The following is a 24,784-nucleotide window of genomic DNA, read 5'->3' on the forward strand; positions in this document are numbered from 1 at the left end:
TGAGTCCTGAGAGTGAGGTTGAAGCCCTGCAGACAGTTGAGTTGTTGGTTTGTGTTTAATCACTGAAAGCAGTTGAACAGTAACACGTGTCATAGGTTTGGATTGAGTTTGAAAAGTTGCAGCTCCTAATAAAGTTCACCTTTTTTTTTTTTTCTGTGACTCAGCGACCAATGAAATGTTGCCGACTAATGACCTTTCTGGTCGACTAACGTTTGGCTCACTAGTATGTACTTCATTAATATTCATACTCACAACAGTACTATTGTAACTCCCGGGCTCATACCTCCATCTCCACTTTGTAAAACAAGCTAGCTCGCTAACATCTAACATCCCACACAGTTCCCAACAGAGACGTTCATCTTCCTGTGCTTCAGACAGTCGTCAGTTAAACACTGACGGCAGTAAAACCTGCACCAGCACTTAATCCTCATGTGGTGTGAACTGGTTTGCTTTGAGAGGCTCAGTTTGATTTAATGTGGCGACCTTAATATTATAATTGTTTTATGGGGGGGTATTTCTACAATCTGTCTCTATCGTCTCCTCAGCACCCCTGAGTGTGTGAGTGTGTTGGATTTCCTGCAGCCTCTTGTGTTGTCATGTGACTGCAGACTCTCCTCATGATTTAAACCGCTGACCTCCGTCAACAAAAACGGCTGTAGTTTCTCCTGATTCATACTGAGGCTGCAGATTAACCGTACAACCTGTGATAGACGAGCAGCAACACACAGATTGAGACTGTAGACAGACGACATGCAGCAAAAAGCAAACACAGACTTTGACTGTAAGATGATGCAACATCAGACCGCTCCTACGATGGCTGTTCTCACCTGAACACCTGAAAACCTGAACACCCTCCAAGCCACTTTAACTCATCTATTAATAGACGAATCAAACTCGCATGTGTCACCTGGCGCCTGCTGGTCCACACGTTCCCGCCTCCGTGTTGGAGGACGGCCAAAGATGTGAATGGACATGTAATTACATTTGACCTTATCGGAGGATAAGAACACACAGGTGGTCTTAAAGGACCAGAACAGCAGCCGTTTTGTTCATTTACAGATGGATGATAAATGAAAGTAGAACCCACCCTGGGTTCAGAGCAGCTTCAGTTCTCCATAGATTCTCCAAACCTGCAGAACTGTACAGGAGGGACAAACTCTGAGCTGAAATTCACTGTAAAAAGTGTGTTTGTTAAAAACTTGACACGTCTGCAAGTCACTTGTGGTCCATTCAGAATGGACACGTGGCCCACCAGTTGGGAACCACTGTCTTCATGTAACCACCTCAGGGACCACTTAAACCTCTTAAAGGATCCCACAACTATTCTTAATGTCTCATAGAACCTACCTAATGACCACGGCATGATGAAGGACCCCTAGAACATCCTACAGGTCCCCTAGAACCTCAGAAATAGCCACTACACTTTCCTAAAGGACCACTAGAACTTCTATGGTGACTATTAGAACAACTTAATGTTCCCCTAAATCTCCTACAAGACCACTGGAACCCCTATAAAGACTGCTGGAACCTCCTTAGTTGCCTTAAAAATGTCCTAAAGTATCCTAGAACCACCTCAGGGGCCACTGAAACCTCTTAAAGGGCCCCAAGACTTAATGTCCTAATGTCCCATAGAACCTCCCTAATGACTACGGCATTTTGAAGAGCCCTCTAAGATTATTTTAGATTCTCTAAAAAATGTAGGGGGCGTTGTTGTGAAGGGTTCAGGCTTTATCATTAGTATGTTGTTTATAATGAACACTGCAGCCTCAAGGGAACAACAGCAAGACCTTAGACTGATAGTCTATATTTTGATTTTTATTGCTTAGTGATCATCACTGTGGTGTTTCATTGCTGCACTTTATCTCACTTGGAAACTGAACAGATATAATGAGCATATTTCCTCACGCTTACTTTGCTTTAACACTGCAAACATGGCTGTCTGTAGTGTTTGACTTGCTCTCTGCCTGTGATGAATAACACATGAGGTCTTTGGTTTCTGATTGTAGCAGTGAACCAGTTTGTCTGAGGACACTAGTTGACCTACATAGAAGATTCACAGAGAACTGTTGGAGTGTTAAGGGTCAAACTTTATCAACAGCCACGAGGTTTATGGCTAATAGGGTGGAAAACCTCATGAGGTCACACTTCAGAACAAAAAAGTAACATTTATTGTTTGTAAATGCTGAAGAGACGAGTCTGTTTTATTATCAAGAACTGCTGATGATATCTGGAACCAATTTAGTAGAAGACTTTCCTGTTGATGTTCATAGCTAGAGAAAGGCTAATATATAGTTTAACTGTATTTTAGAGGCATTTACTTTGAACCAGTAACTTATTAAAATAAGTTCATTTTCCATGCAAAGCCCTGCATCAGAGCACACAATGCAAACCTGTATGTGTTTGAATGTATGTTTGAGTGTGTGGTGGAGACTATCCAACTGAGGGACCTTAGGAATAAGGACTACCTGGACCTGGGTAGGAAGAAGGAGATACCTTCCTGTAACTGCACTTCACTTTCCAAGTGATCTTGTTTCTTTCTGCCATCTGCATTTTGTTTTGTCTTGTTTTTGATGATAGGGGAAGGCTGTGTGTCATGAAAATGAGGTTGTGAGATCTTGAAGAAGGTTTAGACATTCTCTGCTTTTCAGTTGCTTATGAATGTCTGTAGATGATAAACCGCCATAGTAACGTTTGTCTCTGTCTCTGCTTCCTGTTGCAGATTGAAGAGATGATGAGCAAATGGAGGACAGATCTGGGAGTCCAGTTGGACCTCTGACACCCATCAAACAGATTGGCACTTTCCTGGGTACCAGGAGGCTGACAGACCCTTTGCACAAATAGCAAAGGTCCAAAGACAAAGAAAGATCAGGGTGTTCGGGTGCCAGCATGTCCCAGGCAGGCAAAGTCCTCCACCTGTACGTTGAGGTGAGGTCGGTCACCGAGGAGGAAGGAAAGGTGCAGGGACGAGGAGATGATGGGACCGCTCACCTGATGCTTCAGTGCCCAGACGTCCTCCCTCACTCCCAGAGAAGCTCCAGCCCCAACCGCAGTCAGAATCATTCTCCAGTTCCTCAACACCAAAGTGGGGTCGGAAGCCACAGCTTACCCCCATCAAAGTCTTCCTCCAGGCACTCAGTCAGCTTCCAACTCCAAAACCCTGATGCCACAGGATCCCCCACCCAGTTCCAGCGGCAGGATGTATTTCATGACAGTTTCGGTCAATTCCTCCAGGTGCTTGCACCTGGATCGACTGGTCCAGGCCAGCATGGCTCATTGGGACGGACCTGCTCCTCTGACATGGATCCCTTCCAGGGAAGAGTGCTTATCTCCCCATCTTCTACATCTTCTGGGACGCTGACTGTTCCCTCCACACCTACCAGCAACCGTAGGTCCTATGAAGGCCCAAGGGTGGAGGGTGAGGAGGGGAAGACATCTGTAGTGACTTTTGGCTACATAGAGAAATCTAATGTTCACAGCATGGGGGGTCGGCGTAGCTCTATGTGCCAAAGTGAGTTGGACAATACTTTTAACAGACTGGAGAGGCAGCAGCTGCCTGGTCACCTCCGAAAGAGGTTGAGTGACCCAGTGTGGTACAATGGGCAGCCAGAGCAGGGCGACCCTTACTCCAGTCACTCATACCCATCTCAGACTCAGTCCCCACAGGGCTCGCCTTACCTGCAGAGGGCTGTGGCAGATGCAGTTGCCAGAGATGCCACCTACAGGGCCTTGGAGGAGTTTGGATCCCCAGAGCTTAGGCGCAGATTTGCTGGTCACAGCCCAGAGAATTGCAGCCCAACCCTACCACGGCACTACCAGTCCCCTCGCTGCCGGTCCTGGGGGGGTTCACCTGTCCTGCCCCGCAATACCCACACCCTGCCATCCAAGGCTCAGCTTCTGGAGATGGACAGGGGAATCTGCCGTAGTTCAGTGAATGGATTACCCAGAAGTCCTGCCTCTGACCACCTGTGTGCCCACATTGGGTACTCCTCCCAGTCACCAGCGCCAATCCTTCGCTCTCATGGCCCACCCCAGAGCCAACAAAGGCCATGGATGGGGGACGAGAGCCCCAAGTTGTCCAGCAAATTTCACCCACCTTTACCAGCAGGGAGACCCACAGACATCCAGCATGAGATTCCAACTAGCATGTCCCCTACCAGCAACCATTCCAATTCCGGCTACCAAGCTAGTGGGAACCCCCAACACAGTGTTAATAGTAGCTACAGTGCTAACATTACCAACACCAGTCATAATGCTACAGACAGTATACACTTCAGTACTAATGAGAACTTATCCAGCAAGCCTCACTACAAATCGTCACGCTGCAGTAGCAGAGCCAGTGACACAGCCAGCCCCACCAATGGCAGGAGGAGCATCTCCCCATCCCCAAATGCTGAAGTGGCTTCTAGGTTAGCTGCAGAGGCTACCAAACTGTCCACCATTTTTGCCGAAAGGCGGACTCCCTCTCCAACACCTTCTCAAGCTGAGTCACTGCGGTCAGAGAGTCCCAGGATGGGAGGGTCGTTCCTGAGAGAATCCCAACCTTACGCCACTCTTCATGGGCGAAGCTCCCCTGAGCCCGTGCAGGCCGACAGCCAGAACCACAGATGGAAACCAGACAAAGCAATACCTCAGACCAGACCAGGACGTATCTCACCTCTCTTACCCCACAAAGGCCTGTCTTCACCAGCATCTCCAGCCCTGCCAGCCAGGTTGCACCGTGCAGCCGCCTCTCAATCCCCAGTCTTGGACCCACGGCATCAACGGGGTTCATCACCCACTAAGGACGTGTCAGCCCTGCACCGCTACCAGCAGCCACAGTACATTGGAGACCACAGATCGCCTGGCATGGAGCGGAAGCAACATGATCACCTCTTTGACAGATCACTTAGGGACAGCCCTGAACTCTCCAGGAGACTTCTGTCCAGCCAGAACACAGAAGCACTGCCTGTGAGCTGGACCTCCAGGCACCAGCAGTGGAGGGAAGCTGGACCAGTCCAGGATGGGGACGAACTCTGTGAAGACTACAGACAGTCCACCTCTAGAGTTTACACTCCAAGCAAAGAGGAGTACCACAGGAAAGTCGGAGGAGACAAAATGCTAAAGACATCAGTACAGGAGTACCACACGCCGGTTATAAGTGTGTCCAAAGATGAGAGGGAGGAGGTTCAGGATCACAGTGGGGCTGCTGGGACGTCCTCTCAAAGCTCCAGTGGAGTAACAGGCAGCATGGGAGACAGTTCGCAGCTGGACAGAAACGACAGTCTGTCCCCCGAAACCTCGAGTCAGTCCAGCCACGATACGACAGACACCGGCTCGGGGTTACAGGTCGGCTGGGTGGGAGGGTGGTGAGGGTTTGGCTGTACGTTGTGTGTATGTGTCGGATCTGTGTGGAGGGGGAAGTTCTCTGCCGATGACTTATTGTCACATTTAGTTCAATAACAATAAATAACTGAAATCCAAAGTTCTTTTCCAGCAGACGAAGTTTCTGTTTTTTTATCATCAACATCATCAGAGTATCTAATTAGTATTCAACAACTACATTTCCTATGAGCCTTTGCAGCATCTGGGACTAACAGATGTGTTGATTTATGCTAACAAACCGTTTTCTCTTCAGCTTCCGGGTGGCTGGACGCATCACTTTGTATTTTTTCTTGACAAAGCAGTGATTGTTATTTTATCAGTATCACTTTTGATTTTAAAGTGATGTTACATGGTTTTTGATGTTGTTTTGAAATATTCCTGCCTCTAGAGGACGACTTCACCTGCAAAATGATCATTTTTATATGAAATACTTTTCATGTGTCATGTTGAATTTGTGAAGGAATTTTTTTCCTCAAATCTCCATGGCGGACGAGGACTCCAAAAAAGGCTAACATTCTTCGTCAGTTGAAGTAAACGAGCTCCATGTTAAACTACATTAAAACATCCCTTTACAAATTCTCACACAACTGATGAAGAATAATCCAAGTCTCATTCAGCCGGACGCTCAGTACTTCACAAACACATGACTCTTCACTAAAAACGTCAACACTTCATTACAAACGGTCTGTGAAACCAGAGGTCCACACTCCCAGGTCCCCGCCCCTGCCTGCTGCCCGGCACACAATTCACCCGGCTCAGATGCCTATCCCTGCAGGTGGTGGGCCCACAGGGTGGCAGTTGAGGTGGTTTAACATCTGATGGGGATCCTCCTGGGTGCCTCCTGTTAGAGGCGTTCCCGGGACGTCCAGCTGGTAGGAGGCCCCGGGGCAGACCCAAAAGACACTGGAGGGATTACATATCTTGTCTGGTCTGGGAACACCTCAGGGTCCTCCAGGAGGAGCTGGAAAGCATCGCTGAGGAGAGGGACGTCTGGAAAACTCTGATCAGCCTGCTGCCCCCGAGACCCGGCTAGGCAGGAGTGTTTTAAATTGTAGTATTTCGGTGAAAGTGCGTTTGTTTGTGTAGTACTTAACGTCCAACTGGATAAATGAGACCTGGATTATTCTGCACGAGTTGTCTGAGAGTTTGTATCCAGATGTTTTGATATAGTTTTGCTGTTGTTAATTGTTCAACTAATCATTTTTGGATTATTCGTTCAGCATTAAGTCATGCGAGGAAACGTTTTTCTTCACAAACTCGAGGTGACAGGTGGGTAGTAGTTGAAAAACAAATGGTCCTTTTGCAGGGAAGTATTCTTTAAAAGCATTGGTGTATGTCACCCTGCATTTTTTACTCTCTTCTGCAGCTCGGACATTTTAAAAGTTCAATTATAATTTATTTTAATTCTGCTTTAAAACTGAACATGCATGTGCTTCAAACCTCTCACTAATACAACCTGAAGAATCATTTGGATTTAGTTTGTTAGAATTCAGAAGAGGTCAAACACCAAAACACACGAGCACTGATTGCTGTGATTTCTGGTTATAGATTATTTCTGTCAGAGACGCATTATTTCATCACACCGCTGTCTCTCCTCCTCACGCAGTCTGACGGTGGCTTGACGACAACTCCATCCTCGCGGTCGCAGAAGATCGCCCGTGCCAAGTGGGAGTTCCTGTTCGGAGGTCAGACGGAGGAGAGTCGCTGCAGTAAAGGTAAAGGTAATTTATTTTTAAAGTATTTCATGTCTCCGCGCCGGCGACAGCTGTGGTCACGGAGGGATTATGTTTTCAGATTGTCCGTCCATCTGTACATATGAACGTCCCAGACTTGTAAACACAATATCTCAAGAATGCCTCATGGGAATTTCTTAAAATTTGGCACAAAGGTCCACTTGGACTCAACAATGATCTGATCGGGTTTTGGTGATCATAGGTCAAAAGTCAAAGTCCCTGCGACCTTGTCTGTCTCATTCTCGTGAACGTGATATCTCAAGAACACTATGAGGGAACGTCTTCCAATTTGGCAGAAATGTTGACCTGGACTCAGCGTTGAACTGATTGGATTTCGATGAAAAAAAAAAAATAGGAAAAAGAATAATTAGAAGCAAAAGAAGAGTAAAAACACACCAGTAAAGTCCCAACTTTATTTCGATGTACATTTTGAGTGTTCAATAACATTTTTTGTGAGACATACCCTCACAGCCTGATGAAATCAGCTCCAGTACTCTGCCATCAGGATCCACCTGTGTTAATGCCAACTGATTTGAAACTGGATGCTATTTAACACTATTTCTATAAAGGTAAATATTGTTCCAATGATTGTTCATCCAAGTCAGTGATCCTGGAATTACAGATGGTTAGGTTTTGTCTAATTTGATTATTTTTTTGCTGGAGGGATGAATTTCACTTTGAGTGGAGGCAGTTGGACTTTTCAACCATTTATCCTTTAAAACAGCCTTTTCAACCCCTCTGAGCTCTCGCTAACCACTGTCAGGTTGGACATAAGTGTTTTTTGGACTTCTATAACTTCACTCCTCCCTGTACAGAAAAATGTAATTTTAAAAATCCATCAGTGTTGTATTCCCAAACAGTGTCACACCTTCACACTGGGAGTACAGCAGCAGTATCAGTATGGTATTATTAGCAGTAGCAGTGGCAGTAAAAGGTTAAAGGGCCATTCTGTCTTTTCTCTTGTGTTGTTTCTTTACTCAGTGAAGTAAACAAGCAGCTTCAGGAGCTTCTTCTAAGCCAATTAGCTGAAGCTTAACATCAGCTGGAACAGGTCTTACTGTACACAAAGCTACTCACAAGTATTACTACACTACTACCACTACTCACTTCCTGTTCTTTATTTAGCATCTTTGTCAGACTTTAAAACAAGCAAAGCAGGATTTTGTTTTAATTAAACAAAGTCATCAGTGTCTGCTGGCTGTCTTATTGTACTCTGATATCTGTGTCCTGATTCATACTTGTGTTGAATATCTAAGGTAGCACTACTACATATAACTAACCACATGATCCTCATTACTTTAAGCTTCAGTTAACAGTTGATTAATTTATCTTTAAGAAAAGACAAAAGGAGAGACAACCTGATTAAATAGTTAAAACTGCTCCACAGTCATCACAGCAAGAAACTCAGCTGAAAAATAATCAATATGCAGATTTAATTTTGTTGTTTGTTGTCAGTGTTTTAAGAGTCACCTCATCACTATAATCCAGAACAGATACAAAAACAAACATCTTCTCCTGCTTATTTTAAAACAATAAAAATCCAGTTTTGATAAACATTTTTTCTGACATTTCAAAAATACTTTTCAGACATTTAATTAACATTTTTCAGACATATCAATTTTTTTCAACATTTTATTAACATTTTCTCACATTTTATCGACATTCATTTTTTGGACATGTTTACATTTTTTTTGGACATTTTTGTCAACATTTTATTCAGACATTTTATCAACATTTTTTGAGTTATCAATTTTGTGGACATTTTATCAATATATTTTTGGACATTTTATTGACTTTTTTTTCAGACATTTAATCAAATTTTGTGGACATTTCATCAACATTTTAAGGACATTTTATGGATAAATATATATTTGTTTCATGTTAAATCTAGTGCTATCTAATGATTAATATTACCTACCTTTCACAGACACTGTAGTCTGTTTGCTGCTGAATTTTTTAAGGCCAAAACCAATAGTATTTTTTCTGATTTAAAAGATCAGATAACCATTAATCAGCAGAGTAGTCTGGAGTAAAGGGTGACACGGGAGTGGATTTTCAGTCCTGTCCCATCCCACTCCCACAAAAATAATCCCATCCCGTCCCAATCCCATGAAAAAGAAAAAAAAAATCTGTCCCGTCCCAGTCCCACAAGAATGACTCCTGTCCCATCTCGCTCCCGTGTTGTGTTTCAGTTACAGTGAAAAAAAAAAAAATTCTACAGTACATGGATGACACAATGCCTGCCTTAGTTGAATATAAACCCAAATATGACATCTAATGTTATGTTTTGATGTTTATTGCCTAATTATTTTAACATTCACTCCACCTTAAAGCTGTTCAGAATGAAACACATTTGATTTCTGATGTGGTCAAACACGTCATAAGAGCCAGTTCTCAGAGAGACCAATGTCGTTAAAGTAGTGTTTGGTTCCTCTGACTGATATTATTATATATGACATCATTAGATTATTAATACTGAAGCATCAGTGTCAGAGCAGCATGTTACTGTTGTAGCTGCTGGAGGTGGAGCTAGTTTCAACTACTTTATAAAACACTTGACTATTGTTATTATGCTAGGCCTGTCATGATAACAAATTTTGCTGGGCGATTAATTGCGTCAGAAATTATTGCGATAATATTGTGTAATATTGTGCTTTTAAGACCGTTTTTATTATTGTTGTAATTTTGCTGTTTTTAGACCTTTTTTTAAACTTTCATAATGATAATAAAGGCATGTTGATGCAAGTACACCCTTTTAAAGAGAAGTAAACATTTATTTAACAAGACTATTTAGGAATGCAAAAAAGAAAATTTAAATATCCGAAATAACACGTATTCACTCTTTTTGTTGAGATGGTTTTAGAACAAACCCGGCACACCGGCTCGTCCACATTACTGGGCTGCCCTCTGTCATTTGGTTTAAATCCAAAACACTCCCACACAGGGGCCGTGGTCTTTGGTTTAGGAACAAGTTCCCTGTCTTTCTCTGACGCTCAACTCTGTTTTCTTCTCTGCCTCGTCTCCCCCTCACAAGATCGCGCTGTGTGTGTGTGTGTGTGTGTGTGTGTGGGGCTCATAGCCCCGCCTCCCCCACAGAGACAAAGACACTCAATGACGAGAGCTTTCCCTCCGTTCATTACGCTAATGAACCAGCTCACCTGGCTGCCAGACGATGCACGGCAGTGAACGCTCTTGTCGTCCAGTGTCTTTGGTGGAGAGAGACGAGGAAAACAAACAGGAAAAGTTACCATCTCCCTTTGAATTTACCGTGCAATTAACCGACTTACTGCATATGCGACAGCCTAATTGTGATTCCCAGTCCCGCCCGCTCCCGTTGACTTTTTTCCCATCCCGTCCCAATCACGTGAAGAATAGAATAGAATAGATTCCCATCCCGTGGGAATCCCATGGGAATCACGTGACCCGTGGGACTCCCAAAAAAATGTCAGCCTCTAGTCTGGAGCTCAGATTGTTAAAGATTATTAGACAAGTCCAAAATATAACAGAATACATTAAGAACTACTGTTTGTTTAATAACTAATTGGAGTGTAAAAATAATATAAAACGAAAGGCTTTCCCTTCAACTTCCCATCAGTTGATTTAAATAAAGAATTACAAACGAGCAAATTTTTAGGAATCCCATAAATTTGGTTATCAAAGGTAGTAATTGGTAAGTGTAAACATTTTACAGTGTAAAAAAATCCTGCCATCGCTCTCTGGTGGACAAACTCTGTAATGGAGACACTGTTTCTAAAAGATCTCAAACATTTCTTTTCTGACATTAACTGCTGCTTATCTGCAGATATATGCAGCGATGACGATGCTAATATCAGGTGATATAGATTGGCTCTTGTTCGGAATGTGCATGGTTTAAATATAGATTTGTTTAAACATAAATTTGTTTTTTCTTAAATATAACTGTATCATCTGCATACAGCTGTATCTCTGCTCCGCTTCTTGGCTGGATGTTCCTTCCAAGACAGACTGTAATTGAAAAACAAGTGGCTTTTTAGGGTCCAAACACGGGTGTTTTTTATCAGTCTGTCACTGTTTTACAAGTGTCTGTGGTCCATCACTGTTTTGCAAGCAGCTTTTATGCACCAGCTGTTGGTGTAAGCAGCTTTTTCACCATCAAATGTGTGAGGTTTTTAGCAATTTCTTGATGTTTTACAAGCTTTTATTTGTGCAACAAACATGCATGTAGCAACCCATAGCTTTTTTCAAACAGTGGATAACGCCCTGAAAAGAAGTTGTTTTTACCGACACATTGCTGCATTTCCAGCGAAGATTGTGCCCCCAAAACTGGGTATTTTAAGACAAAATGCGATCTTCACCTTACTATAACCCAGTGGTTTTTGTGCCTAAACATAACCACACGTGAACCACAGAGCTGTTGACACACAAAGTTTCAGTGTATCTACTACATAATAGCGTACAGATGTAACCTGTGTGTGGTTTCCAGAAACATACGATGCCAGCATTAGTTCTGGTGACTGGGTTTTTATATTTCAGACTTCAGACATGAAACATAGAAATCAACAACCTGTTTTCTCCTGCAGACGTTCCGTCCACGACGCCTCCTACCAGCGGCTCTCCCAGCCCCACCCCTCCCTCCTCCCTCCATCTGAAACCAGCCAACCAGAGGAGGGGGCGGGACAACGAGGGTCCAAAGTTGTCACATCACGAGGTGCGGCAGATTGAGGTGGAGCTGGTAACCCCTGACTCCCGTGGCTCCACCCCCAAGACGGGCATCATCCGCCGAACCATCAAATACTCTGAGACAGATCTTGACGCCGTTCCACTGCGGTGCTACAGGGAGACCGACCTGGACGAGGTGATTTCATCACACCTGATTTAAGTCGTTCACCTCATCTGGAACGTCTTCACGTTCATGTTGGATAAATATTGGTTACTGTTGTGTAGGTGATGCGGGCGGAGGCCGAGGCAGCCGAGGAGGTGGACTCGGCCTTTGGGAGTAACCGCAGTGTCTTGGGAAACTCCAGCTTCAGCCCCGCCGAGGCTTCGCCAAAACCCCGGACAGGTGTGGGGAAGGTGGAGGAAGATGGGGAGGAGGAGGAGGATGAGGAAGAGGAGGAGGAGGAGGAAGAGGAGGGAGTGGTGAGCTGGGCCAGTGTGCGGATGCTGGGAGACCGACAGAGACAAAGAGCTACCGAGGAGGAGGACGAGGTGTTCAGTCTGCTGCTGAAGGGGTGAGAGCTCCAACACTTACATCAGTGTGTGTGTCACTGAGTCTAAACACACGTGTCATGTCTGTGTTCACATTTAACTCAGCCAGGAACTCAGTTTTGACGTTAAATTATTAATGATGGTGGAGGAAACAACTCAAAGTACCTCGAAACCTTCCTGCTGATAAACCAGCAGAATAAACAATAAGTAACTTCCTGTTTACCTCATGTCTCTCCCTTCACATGGCCCGGACATCTTTGTGTTATTCACTTCATTAAAAACATGTTTGAGGCCCATCTGTCACCAGTGTGGATACTGTAGAGCAGCTGTATGTTAACTGGTTTAAAGACGGTACCACTTGATGTTGTGTCGTCTCGTGTTTCCTTAAACGTATGTGACTTCGCAGCTGTGACATGGTTGAAAACCAACAAATTTAATCTTGTTGTTCAGGAGAAACTTAAGGTAAGATTGATTCGTGTAGGGCTGCACCCCCGACTAAGACTGTTCCTAGTGGACCAGCAGTCCTCATCAGGGTCCATCAGTGGACCAACAGTCCTCATCAGGGTCCATCAGTGGACCATCAGTCCTCATCAGGGTCCATCAGTGGACCATCAGTCCTCATCAGGGTCCATCAGTGGACCAGCAGTCCTCATCAGGGTCCATCAGTGGACCATCAGTCATCATCAGGGTCCATCAGTGGACCATCAGTCCTCATCAGTGTCCATCAGTGGACCAACAGTCCTCATCAGGGTCCATCAGTGGACCAGCAGTCCTCATCAGGGTCCATCAGTGGACCAGCAGTCCTCATCAGGGTCCATCAGTGGACCATCAGTCATCATCAGGGTCCATCAGTGGACCAGCAGTCCTCATCAGGGTCCATCAGTGGACCAGCAGTCCTCATCAGGGTCCATCAGTGGACCAACAGTCCTCATCAGGGTCCATCAGTGGACCAGCAGTCCTCATCAGGGTCCATCAGTGGACCATCAGTCCTCATCAGGGTCCATCAGTGGACTAGTCTCCTGCATGTTTCTGATATTGCTGTAATGATGAAATGATATATTTTGGTGGTTTGAGTTGAAGGTGTGAGAAAGAATAGTATCAGTAACATTGTTAACACTGTGCTACATTACAGAGAAATACAAACCGTACTAATGAACCTTCATTAATATAGGCCTATATTTTATCTCCAAGTGCACGTCACACACTGAGCGAGCCGCCTGTTAATGACGCTGTGGGCTAATGGGCATGTAGCTACTTCCATGTTTCACATGATACGTCATGTTTGTAGTCGACCAATGAAGATGAGTTTACATATCACCTTGGGTTCGTCCTTCACCTTCTCAAAATGATCCCACACTTTGGATTTCCTGCCCGACATGTTATTAACTAGCCTGTGGAATAACCGCAGGTACCAGCCCTGGAGATTAACCTGACTGCTGTCTGACTGCTGAGCGTGGACACTTCCTGTGTCTGTCCTTTCAAAGTAAAGTCACACATGCTCCAGTCATATAGGTTTGGATTTATTGTGACAAGGTGCAGCTCCTGATAGAGTTTCATGTTTGTGTTTTTTTCTGCGACTAAGCAACTAATGAAACTTTGCTGACTCATGACCTTTCTGGTTGACTAACCTTTGTTCGACTGTCGGGGGGGCAGCTGTTGTTTCATGTCAGTTAAGCCTGATTTATGGTCCTGTGTTAAATCAATGACGTCACTACGTTGTAGGGTACGTGGCTACGCAGAAGGCTTGCCGTAGCCTCCAGCATAGCCTGACGTGCACCTCCCCAAAATTGTAACTACACATCGAGGCGACGCAGACTGTGTGGGCTGTGATTGGTTTGCTTGGTAGCAACGCGTTTCCGGTTCCGTATTTCCAGATTGCGCCATCCCCGCCATCTTTAAAGATCTTCTGTTGAGATGTAGATGTTGCAGTATTAAGGCCCATTTATGCTCAACATTCAATACGGATACGGACGGAGCCGTCTGTCCGTGCTCCGCGTTCATTTCTCTGTGACCGGAAAAGCCGGAAGCTAAACAAAGAATCAACCAGAGACGACAATAACCATTCAGGAAAGGAACGCAGCCTCCTACCGCTCTGGCGGTGAATTGCACCGCGACGAAATGGAGTGACGGAGAAGTTCGAAGGGTTCATGACGGTATCACGGCAACGACGTATGTACGTCGTAGGTACGCTGCAGGACCATAAATCAGGCTTTGCAGGTTTCCCACGGTCATGGAAAACCTGGAAAAGTTATGAAATTAGTAGAAATCATTAGAGGTCTGGAATGTTGTTGTGTGTAATGAAATAGTTACAGTAATCTTCCGTAGATAACCCTCCAAGTAATGTTACATAACAGCAGATATATTTTCTGTAGCTGATGACGTAATGTTGCTGTTATTATTGTTGACTTGTGACGTTTTTCTTTACCATCACATACGTTTCTTTATTTTCTCCCTCTGTCTCCTAGTTAAGGTTAAGGTTAGACTTTATTGTCCCTGGAGGGAAATTTGTCTTGGACAACAATGCCACAGCTGCAATTACAGTTCATCGCTCACACGTATCACAAAGCAACAAAGTAATCATACAAAAAGAGACACGACATGAGTCAGTGCCTAACTTCTGTGTATAAATAAATATCATTACAGGACACTCTAAATGACATATATTGCACCGCCCCACTTAAAGTGCACAAGTCCTTAATCACAGATATTTGCACTGACTGTGAGTGTACTGCACAGAAATGATAAAAGAAAAGAAATAGAATGGTAACTACTGTTCTAGCAGCTCATTCTCCTAAAAACAGAAAATAAAACCATAAAAACATAAAAATGATACAACAGCACCGACATGTTTAAAACATGTTAAAAGATAACAGAAGTAAGATAAGAGTAGTAAAAGCAATCGATAATTGCACACCAAGGAAGACAAAAAGGCAGAGGGCACAATTCCTCAATAAAAAAAAAAGCAAAAGAAAACCCTTTAACGTACAGCAGGTTGTTTATTCAGAAGAGCAATGGAAGCTGGGAGGAAAGAGAGCTTGTAACGGTAATGCTGCGAGCTGAAGTTGCCTTTGAATAAAGTTTGAATCTGATATGTTTTGAAAAAGTGCGGCAAGTAGACCAAGAGAAAAAAGTGTAAATACACAAGAATTATGGTCCTCAGAAAAATACACACAGCGCTGTCAGACAGTTTGCTCAGTGAGCTGTGGCCAATGAGTTCATGTAGAAATAGCGTGTCTTGTGTTTTGATTGGTTGGTTGAAGAGCAGGTAGAATTTGAGTCGACCAAGATTTTGTTTGGTTCCTTTCAGCCCTAATGTCAGTAACCTGCCACCTCTGGATCTTAGACCTCTGAAAGTCCCAGAAGACACCTCTCTGTCAGGATCAGACTCAGTATCGTTAACGGCGCTGACCCACGCTGCAGCTGGTAGCACTTCCTGTTGACCAGATTTAGTCCAGTAGGTCATAGGACAAACCGTCTATCAGGATACTGGAGGACACGTTGGGACGTGTGTCCCCTGATCTTTTTGTTTACTTTCCAGGCCGCTGGGGACGTCCGACTCACATGGCGGCCTCAAGTCTCCGATCTCAATCGGCAGCCCACGCCGACCCTCCGAGAGCAACCTGGACTCCTTCAGCCGCCACTTTGAAAGCATCATGGAGTCTCACCGAGCCAAAGGCACCTCGTACAGCAGCCTGGACAGCGTGGACCTTCTGACCTCTGGATCCACGTCTGTGTTCACCTTCGATCTGCCCACCCTCACGCCGGAGATCCAGGTAAGAAAGCTGAGCTGAAACGATCACTTCATGTACGACTGCGGGAGGTAACAGCGATGCCTCTTTGTCTTCAGAGTCAGATCTGCGAGAGCGCCAAGCAGATCATCGAGCTGAGCTTCGCCCCGCTGGCCCGTCCCGACCCGTCTGCTCCCTCGGAGACGTCCCGCTCTGAAATCACCCTCAGTGCCTCGGGGACGGGGCTACGCGGCGGCTCCAAAGACGACCCGGGCCCTCCGGTTCGGTCCAAGTCGGAGAAAGAGTCGTGGCGTCGCTCCATCCTCAAAGACGGCTTCCGCAAGGCGAACTCAGCCCCATCGCTTCACAGCAGCCCCAGGTGAGTCAAAGTCCAACGTTAGGAAGGGCTTGTTTCCTTTGTGAGGGACCCTTTAAGGCTGTTTCCTGTCTCTTCTTCACGCACTGTGTCACGCCAGAAATCCCAAATCTGTTGTTCCACTAAATGCTGTGCAGACGAGACCCCGGGCCCTCGGGGGCCCGAAGGCTCCCAGCAGTCTGTGTCATGTTGTGGTTATTTGATTGACTGCACATTTTTCTGATGATGTGCGTCACTGAGACAAGAGGTGGAACAATGTGAAGCTCTAAGGTTGCGTGTGAACGTCCATGTGAGGTCGTATTTTACCCAGAATTCATCTGAAGGCTCCCCGCAGATTATCTGACCTTGAACAGCAGCAGAGCAGATTTTATACCCGTGGGTCTCTGTTTCATTTTTATCTCCTGCACAAACATACTGTGATCATATTTAACAGCTCAGATATATTGATATAGAAATATTAAATATTCATGACTGAATAAGCAGCAGTCGAAGCGGAGGGAGAGAATATTCTGTGGGTTTTGGTTAGTAAGATTTTAACTCTTAATAAATGTTAGTCTTAGATTTTGTTATTTGTTGATACTTAGGTCATTAAAAAATGATCCTCCATAGTTCAGGAGACATTAATTCAAATGTCTTAATAACACCTGTTATCACATGTAGTAATTCAGTTATATTAATCTGACATGGTGAATAATCTGAAGCTAATTTAATCGAATGATCACATGAACAAACTTGATTTAAAATGTATTTTAGACACAATCAAATGTCATTAAATCTGCTGCAGTGACACAAATCAGCCACATGGTGTCACCACAGAGACACCATGTGTTAACAGCTCACTTGGTTCTGTGTGTGTGTGTGTGTGTGTGTGTGTGTGTGTGTGTGTGAGAGGACATTTTAGTGAAGTGAGGACGTCTTTTTGAGGACAGTGGAGACATTTTGTCTCTGAATCTTTAAAAGTTTGTGTGACGGTTAAAACTGAGGAATGAATGATGTCAGAGAGCGTGTGTGGACCGTACGCCCTGGCTGTGAGACAACACATGAGTTTAATTATAGAGTGTCTGACGTGTAGCTGAGCTGAACACACACACACACACACACAGCGTGTAGGCTATACAGAGTGCGACACCGAGCGACTTTGTGTTTTGGATTTTTCGGTCTCTTTCTGAGGAATCAAACTGAAGGTCGTTCACTTTTCTCACGTGTTTAGTTTCATGACGACAGTTACAACTATAAAATGAAAGAGAAAAAAATAACTTCATTCACTGGGCCGACTGCCGGCAACTTTTAAGGTGGAACGTTAACTTGTAATGTTACTCAATGCATGAGTTGATGACGTGAATCCATCAGCACACCTTAAATTTCACTGTGACAACTTTGACCATCACTTTAGTTTTTATATGACACACACTTTTAGTAATGACTTTAAAAATATAGATTCATTTGGAGCGGATTATGTGAAGGTCATATATTCTAATCCTCACTTCCTGTGGGCTACAGCAACACTAAACCCCTGAGCTTGCCTGAGAAGGACTAAATGCACAAAGCTGCTATTTTGAAATATCCCATGGAGAGAGACTCTCACTGCAGCCTGTTCTATTTTGTTGTGAAAATGTGGGCTGAATCAGGGTTTTAAAAACTTTTAAAAGCATTTGAAATCAATTTAAAGCCGTGACGCAGACCTGCAGTGGTGGAAACATGCTGGCTCTTGTAATGATTCAGCCACTACAGTAAAGGCTTTTTAATATTTCCTTCCTCATTATTCTATATTTTTTCGGAGGGCCTGGATCGCCTTCCTGTCCATCCTGTTGTTCCCCGAAAAAACGTTTTGATCTACGTTTGTTTACACGGAGCAATCAGTCGTCTCCTTGTCTTTCTAGTTTTATGTTGGATTCATTTTCAGACATATTTTATTCTTACAGTAACACCTTTCAAAAAGTTTTTAAAGACCCAGAGTTTATATTTATATTTTGTGTGTTGATAAAATATTTCCACATGAAACTAGGTTTGCATCGGTATGAGATCTTTGTAGCACGATAACTGTCTCAGAAAATATTGTGGTTTTATTGTATTAAAGAATTTATCTTATTATCAGTCAGAATGATCTTTAAAGGAATGAGAACAGAAGGTTATTGTTGGTTGAACAAACATTTTATTACTTTAACTGAAACTTGAAACCATTTTGTTAACGGAAGTTTGTGCAAAAAGTCTCCCCTTAAAAAAATAACTCTAATAAAGGAAAGATTCTTCGTTCAGAGTGTGATAACCCTCAATTTTTATAACACAGTCCTCTGCTCATATTTCAGCCAGGATAAATCACACACAGTGTGTGGAGGCTTTATTGTCTTCACAATTTATTGTTTCTTATCTGTGAAATTAAAGTAAATCAAAGCTTTGTTTCCACTGAGGGAAATGGTTTCAGCTTACAGAGACAGACAGGAGGTCTGCGTCACTGTGACACTGTGCAGTTACATTTATGGATGGAGGTGCACGTCAGGCTGCAGCGTCAGTTCTGTGGCGACACAGAAGTATAAATCTTGCTTTTCCGAGCAATCATCATTGCATATCTGTATATCACGAAAAAAAGAAAATAATAAATTTTTGATTTCATCTGAACAGTTGATTTATAGTTATAGAATGTGCTTCTTATTCAGTTATAGATGTTATTGACTGTTTTCCAAAAAAGACAATTAAAATAAACATGACAGAGACGGTTTCCCTTTTCCAACGGCATGTAAAGCAAACAGCTGTTTTTAATTTGATAAGTTCTTGTTTGAGCACAGCCAGATTTCCAAGGTGACAATCACTCATAAGGGCCCGCTCTGTCTATGGGCCCCCAGCTCACTGGCCCCAGTGTAACCACACTGCCTGCACTGTCTATAGCCCCTTTTACACTGCCAGATTGTCGGTGAATGTTGGGCCGTTTTGCCGGCAAGCTGCGAGCGTTTAGACACACGGAGCCGGATTGGAGAGTTGATCCGAGGTGCCCAATTTTCCGCCTCGTAGGGTAGACATATTGGTGGAACCCTTTTAGTTTAAACAGACCGAGGCGGCCTTCTGCAACAGGAGGAGCTGTTGATGACTTGTGGGAGGAGCTGTTGATGACTTGTGGGAGGAGCTGTTGATGACGCCGCACGTGCGAGCCACTGGCGGTGGATAAACAGGAAACAGCTGATAGCAGGAATTAGCGAGCAGCTAGTAGCAAGAGGGAAACACAAACCTGACAGACACTGTAAAGATGAGCAACTGGGGAGACAAGGAATTGCGCGCCCTCCTTGTCCTCGCAAACGAAGAGGCCATTAACCGTCAGATGACGGGGACGGTGAAGAACGAGCCGACTTACGAGAGAATCACCGAAGGACTGACCAGCCGCGGCTTCCCTCCCATGTCACTGTTTACGTCACACACTGAGCTACACGTTTTGTTACTTGCTCACGCCCCCCATTGCCCCGAAAAAGGCACATTCTGTATAAACAAAAGTAGGTAGGCGGCATTTTGCTGCACTCCCTGATTTTGTTTTTATACTGCCAATGCTGAAAAAACACTGATTGGGCTTTCCTGCAGATTTGCACAACTCCTGTTAAAAAGGGCTGCTAATTACGCCTCTGCCTTATAAACCAGTTTGTCACTGCAACCCTACATGAAATGCAGGGATACTGTGCGGTGTTGACTTTTTTCCGCCCGTACATTCGTCTTCGTCGAGAGGTTTTCTGTCTGAAACATTTCCTGTGCTGAGAGTCGTCCTTCAGATATGTTGAGCTGTGATTTCAGTGTGTTCGTGTGGAGAATATTTAAACCTGAGAACTCAGACGACACTTTGTGTTGACAGAGTAAGAAGGTGTGAGTGTAATCATGTGTCACTGTGCAGTGAAGAAGAGTCAGAGGTCATCGCTGCGTCTCAGTCGACTTGCACCTGAAACATTTAAACACTGATCTGATCTCACTTATTTATAACACCAAGACTTTCTGTCTCAACGTGTTCTGCAGTCCGTCTCATTCGTCCGCTCTCTGTTGTGTTGTTGTTGTCGTACCTGGTCCTTCCTGTCACGGCAGCCAATCAGACCTGGCGCCCGGCCAGCCCCGGTCACCACGGCAACATCAGATTAACTTCCTGGAGCGTGAGATGTCGAGGGTTTAAAATAGACAAAAGGGAGAAGTTGTGTTACGGTTCAGCACCTGCGTCTGACACACTGACAGGAAGAGAGGCTGCAGCACAGGTCACATGACCAGCTGGAGGTCACGTGACCAGCTGGAGGTCACTCACATCTGATGATTATTTTTCCTCCATTAAAGCTGAGGCAGGCACTTTAATTAATATTATAATGATAATGATAATAATGCATTTTATTTATAGGCGCCTGTCAGAGCACTCAAAGACGCCGTAGAAGACATAGTTAATAAAACAAGCAGCAGTGTGTCCACAGATCATAAGGTCAGTTGTTGTTCCCTACACAATAAAAGTTATTAAAATGACTAGATAAAAATCATGATTAGAAATATTGGGTGTAGTAACTTTTTAACAAAACAAAATGTCTAAACAAACCACTGAGGTACAAACATGCAAACTTGTTCTGAGCTAACAATAAACCGGTGCACTTTATCTCTTTGCCGTCCCTTCATGTCGTGGCCAGTCGGCGTTATTGTTTGACAGTGCCTGGCAGTGTCAGGGGACACGCAGCTGGACAACAATGAACGTTAAGGTGGTGGAAGTCTGAGTAGGGCGGCTGGGTCCAACACCCACCGACTGTCACCTGGTAGCCTGCTGTTCACTTCCTGTGTGAATGTAGAGCCACACCATGGTGTTTTATTCTGAAGCTAACCATGTGATTTGGTTGACGTCCCGACATCAGTTGTGGTGTCCCAGACAACTCGTCCACGTTTGGTCATGGACTTTCCACGTCCACATGTGACGTCCAAGGTACCCTGGGTGTGTTGGTTGTTGACGTTCTGGGACGCCGTGTCAACTTCAGCCTGTTACATGCATTGTCTGTTTTCAAAATACACTTCTGTTTACACAGGAAATGTACAGTTTGATACAGTCTCTTTCAAAATAAAAGCACTACATCGGGACAACATCATAAATTGTCTTTTTCTTTCAACACACACACGTGGTTGGGTTTAGGAAAATAGAACAGGGTTTGGCTTTACAGTCTTACAGGAACTGAACAGAGGGCTCCTGGGTGAAAGTCGGTGTTTGTTGGACTCACACGCCGTGTCTTTAATTGTGGTCCTGCAGTGTTTCCTCCTGACACTACCAGGCACTGTCAAACAATGAGGCCGACTGGTCACGTATCGTACCAACGTGAAAAGGTGGCTTTTTTCGTCAGTGTCTGACCAAGCACTGTTTTTTGAAGACTTTGTGTGGGACCAGGTTGTCTCAGAACACCAACAGCAGACGCAGGAGGACACCTTGTGCATAATATGTAGATGTGAAAGTCCACTGACAAAGCAGTGATATAATCAAGGTTACTTTACCTGTCTCCCACCTCTTGGATCAGATATCACAACACAAAACATCATTTAGAAACAAATATGTGAGGAGAAACAGAGAGGAGGCTGAGGAGGGGTGAGAAAATAAAATAAGATGAAATGAAGTGTGTTAGTTTCTAAAGCTGTCAGATAAATATGATGCAGAACACGCAGGAAGAGTTCAGTGAAACACCTCACAGTGTTTAGTCCTCACAGACTCGTCACTGTGTTCCTGTGTGCTCTTCTTCTTCTGGTCTGTGACTGTTCTGTCATTAGTTCTGGTTCCTCCCGGTTCAGTTCACATGTCGTGAGCGTCTCAGGTCTGTGATGGAGGGTTTGGTCGAGCTGCTGCTCTGCTATTACACCGCCTGTAAAGTCTGTATTTAACAATGAGTCAGCATCTTATTATTCCCTCCACGTCTTTGTGTCAGTTCACCTCAGGAAACCTCTGTTTAAAGCTCTACTGTCCCTGCACTGTAAAAGAGAGGCGGGTTTATTTCTGTGTGTTGGCATGGTGTCTCTGGAGGACCTGTACACGTGGAGACGTCTGCAGGTGAATCAGTCTGTGTGCAGAGGACACATTACATCACACTGACTGCTCACAAATACTCTGCTACAAGTACACAAGTATCAGCAAGTACCAACAGTAAAAATACACCAATTCTGAGTGGACGTCAGTTACGTCGCAGCAGTGGCGTTCACATGCTGGTGGCAGAAAAACAGCGGACATCGAAGAGAAACAGTCGACATACCCAAAGTAAAAATGTCTTGTTGTGGCGCTGGATGTCAGAACAGGAACACAGAATAAAAACGTCGCTGAGAACGCCGTGGTACAAGATAGAGTTTAGTCTCCAGTAAATTACAATGTGGCTGCTGCATGCTCAGTAGAGGAGTGTGTGTTTGGGTTACATGAACTGAGTTACTGACGTGATGAAAGATAAGTCATCATCGAAAGACTCACGTCTGTGAAATATGGATTTGTCTTATTGTCCCTGGTTCAAACTTGAGGAGACGTCAACATATAATATCATATAATGTGGAAGTAACAGCTTTGTGACGAGCTAGCTAACGCTGTCTGTTCATGAACTCCTGGATCAGAACAGAATATAGAAACTGCTCATTTTAGAAAGTACGCCACAAGAAAACATGTTCTTTGTTCAGATTATCAAACAGACACTAGATCATCATTTGTTTTGACCTGTCAGCGATCAGCTGTAGCAGCTACGTTAGCTATGTCGCTAATGTTAGCGAGCACTTTCCCTGCCTGGATGCAGATGAACCGATGTAAACACACATAGGTTTTCCTGTGGTGTCCTTTCTAAAGTGAGCAGTGGTGAAAGTTAATATACGTTATGATCAAGATGTTAATTAACAGACAGTGTTAGCTAGCTAGCGCGCTAGCAAGTTGATAAGTTGTACTTCCACATTAAATCATGTAACACAGGGACGTCTCCACAACTATGAATCAAGGACAATAAGACAAATCCATGTTTGACAAACGTGAGTTTTTACAGCTCTTATGATAATTTATCTTTCACCACGTTAATAATTAAGTAATCCAGATAATCCAAAGACACACTGAGCAGCAGTGATTAAATATCCAGATTATAATTAACTGGAGACAAAACTTTTTTCCCACGACACGTAGATCATAAACTCATGGATATAAAAACGACCCACTGCGATCGGTTTAGAAATAAAAACGTTATAGTGTTTTTTCCATTTTATTTGGTGCTCATACCGACACCACTACTGTCACTTTCTGCCACCAGTTAGGCTCCACCCACAAAATATGTCATTACTGTTTACAAACACAAAAAGAGTCTAAAGTCATTCTGCAGCATCAAACATGTTCAGGGCCTGAGCACCGGCTGCTGCGAGGATTGTAGTATTATCTTTGTTTATTGTACTTTCAGGAAGAGAAGCTCATCTTCACGCGTGACTCATAAGTGGTGAAAATTTCCATATTTGAGTGTTTCCCACAAAAGTCGAGTAATACATAATAAATAATCCAAGTTCTGAGGTTTGTGGAGTTTTGAGTCGATATTTGATCAGTCAGTCCAATCAGGGCTGATCAGATCAGATTGATGGATGAAAGCAAACTTTCAGACGCATCGCGATGAACGGTTAAGTTTGACTTTGACTGCGCCTGATGCTCAGCTGTGCCCAGAGTTGCTCTGAAGCAATGAAGAACCAAACTATGTTCCAGCGTCACTCATGAACGGTCCAGCTCCAAAAATAAAACATCAGTACGTGGCAGTTGATGTTGTAACTGTGGTGTCGCCGATAAATGAATGTGTGGAAACACTGATTATCTTCTGGGTTTTGTGTGAGTGTGACGAAGTGTCTCGGTAGCGCCCCCTAGAAAAATAACACAGCCACCGTGGTAGGTTTCACCCAAAGGTGTGGTAAATCTGGAGGCACATGTAACATCCCAACGCTGGAGCCATGCCCTGAACCCAACAGGAAGTCCGCCATTTTGAATGAACTTCATTTTTGTGACATTTTGTACCATTTCCAGGCGTTGTACTTTAACAAACTCCTTGTACAGATTTTACCGAATTAACTTCAAATTTGGGCAGCACGATCTAATGATCTGTTTATTTGCAAAGCTTCTGAGTTTTCATCAAATGTCGTCACCGTGGCAAGGCGTCAAATTTCCAGTCAAAACAGTGGTTTGTAATTCCGTGGTAGATCTGCCCAGTCTGCCCCACACTTCACAGGTTTGATAAGAGGCCTGGCCTGAGGACGTCTATGTGGCAATATTCAGTCGGCAACAGGAAATCACATTTTATACTTTCATGTCCTGCTTCTACCAAGTTGACAACATCCTCCTCAAATTTGGGCAAAAAGACTTCAAGACCTTGATGACGCAAAATTTTGTAGTTTGTGCGTTTTGGATCTGCCCCAGTCTCCACGTGCTGGATGAG

At 44.1% G+C, this 24,784-nt stretch overlaps 1 protein-coding gene across 1 annotated transcript in view; it reads left to right on the top strand.

The window, feature by feature from the left end:
* Positions 1-24,784, top strand: part of LOC125903045 (uncharacterized) — a 92,219-nt gene that overhangs the window by 13,446 nt on the left and 53,989 nt on the right. The window contains exons 2-7 of the mRNA XM_049599657.1: positions 2,720-5,325; positions 6,968-7,082; positions 11,654-11,928; positions 12,018-12,304; positions 15,820-16,054; positions 16,129-16,388. Of these exons, the coding sequence (XP_049455614.1) occupies positions 2,887-5,325; positions 6,968-7,082; positions 11,654-11,928; positions 12,018-12,304; positions 15,820-16,054; positions 16,129-16,388 (3,611 nt within the window). The 5' untranslated portion in view covers positions 2,720-2,886. The remainder of the gene's footprint in view (positions 1-2,719; positions 5,326-6,967; positions 7,083-11,653; positions 11,929-12,017; positions 12,305-15,819; positions 16,055-16,128; positions 16,389-24,784) is intronic.

This window comes from Epinephelus fuscoguttatus, linkage group LG16 (genome assembly GCF_011397635.1).
Source record: "Epinephelus fuscoguttatus linkage group LG16, E.fuscoguttatus.final_Chr_v1".
Classification (NCBI taxonomy): Eukaryota; Metazoa; Chordata; class Actinopteri; order Perciformes; family Serranidae; genus Epinephelus; species Epinephelus fuscoguttatus.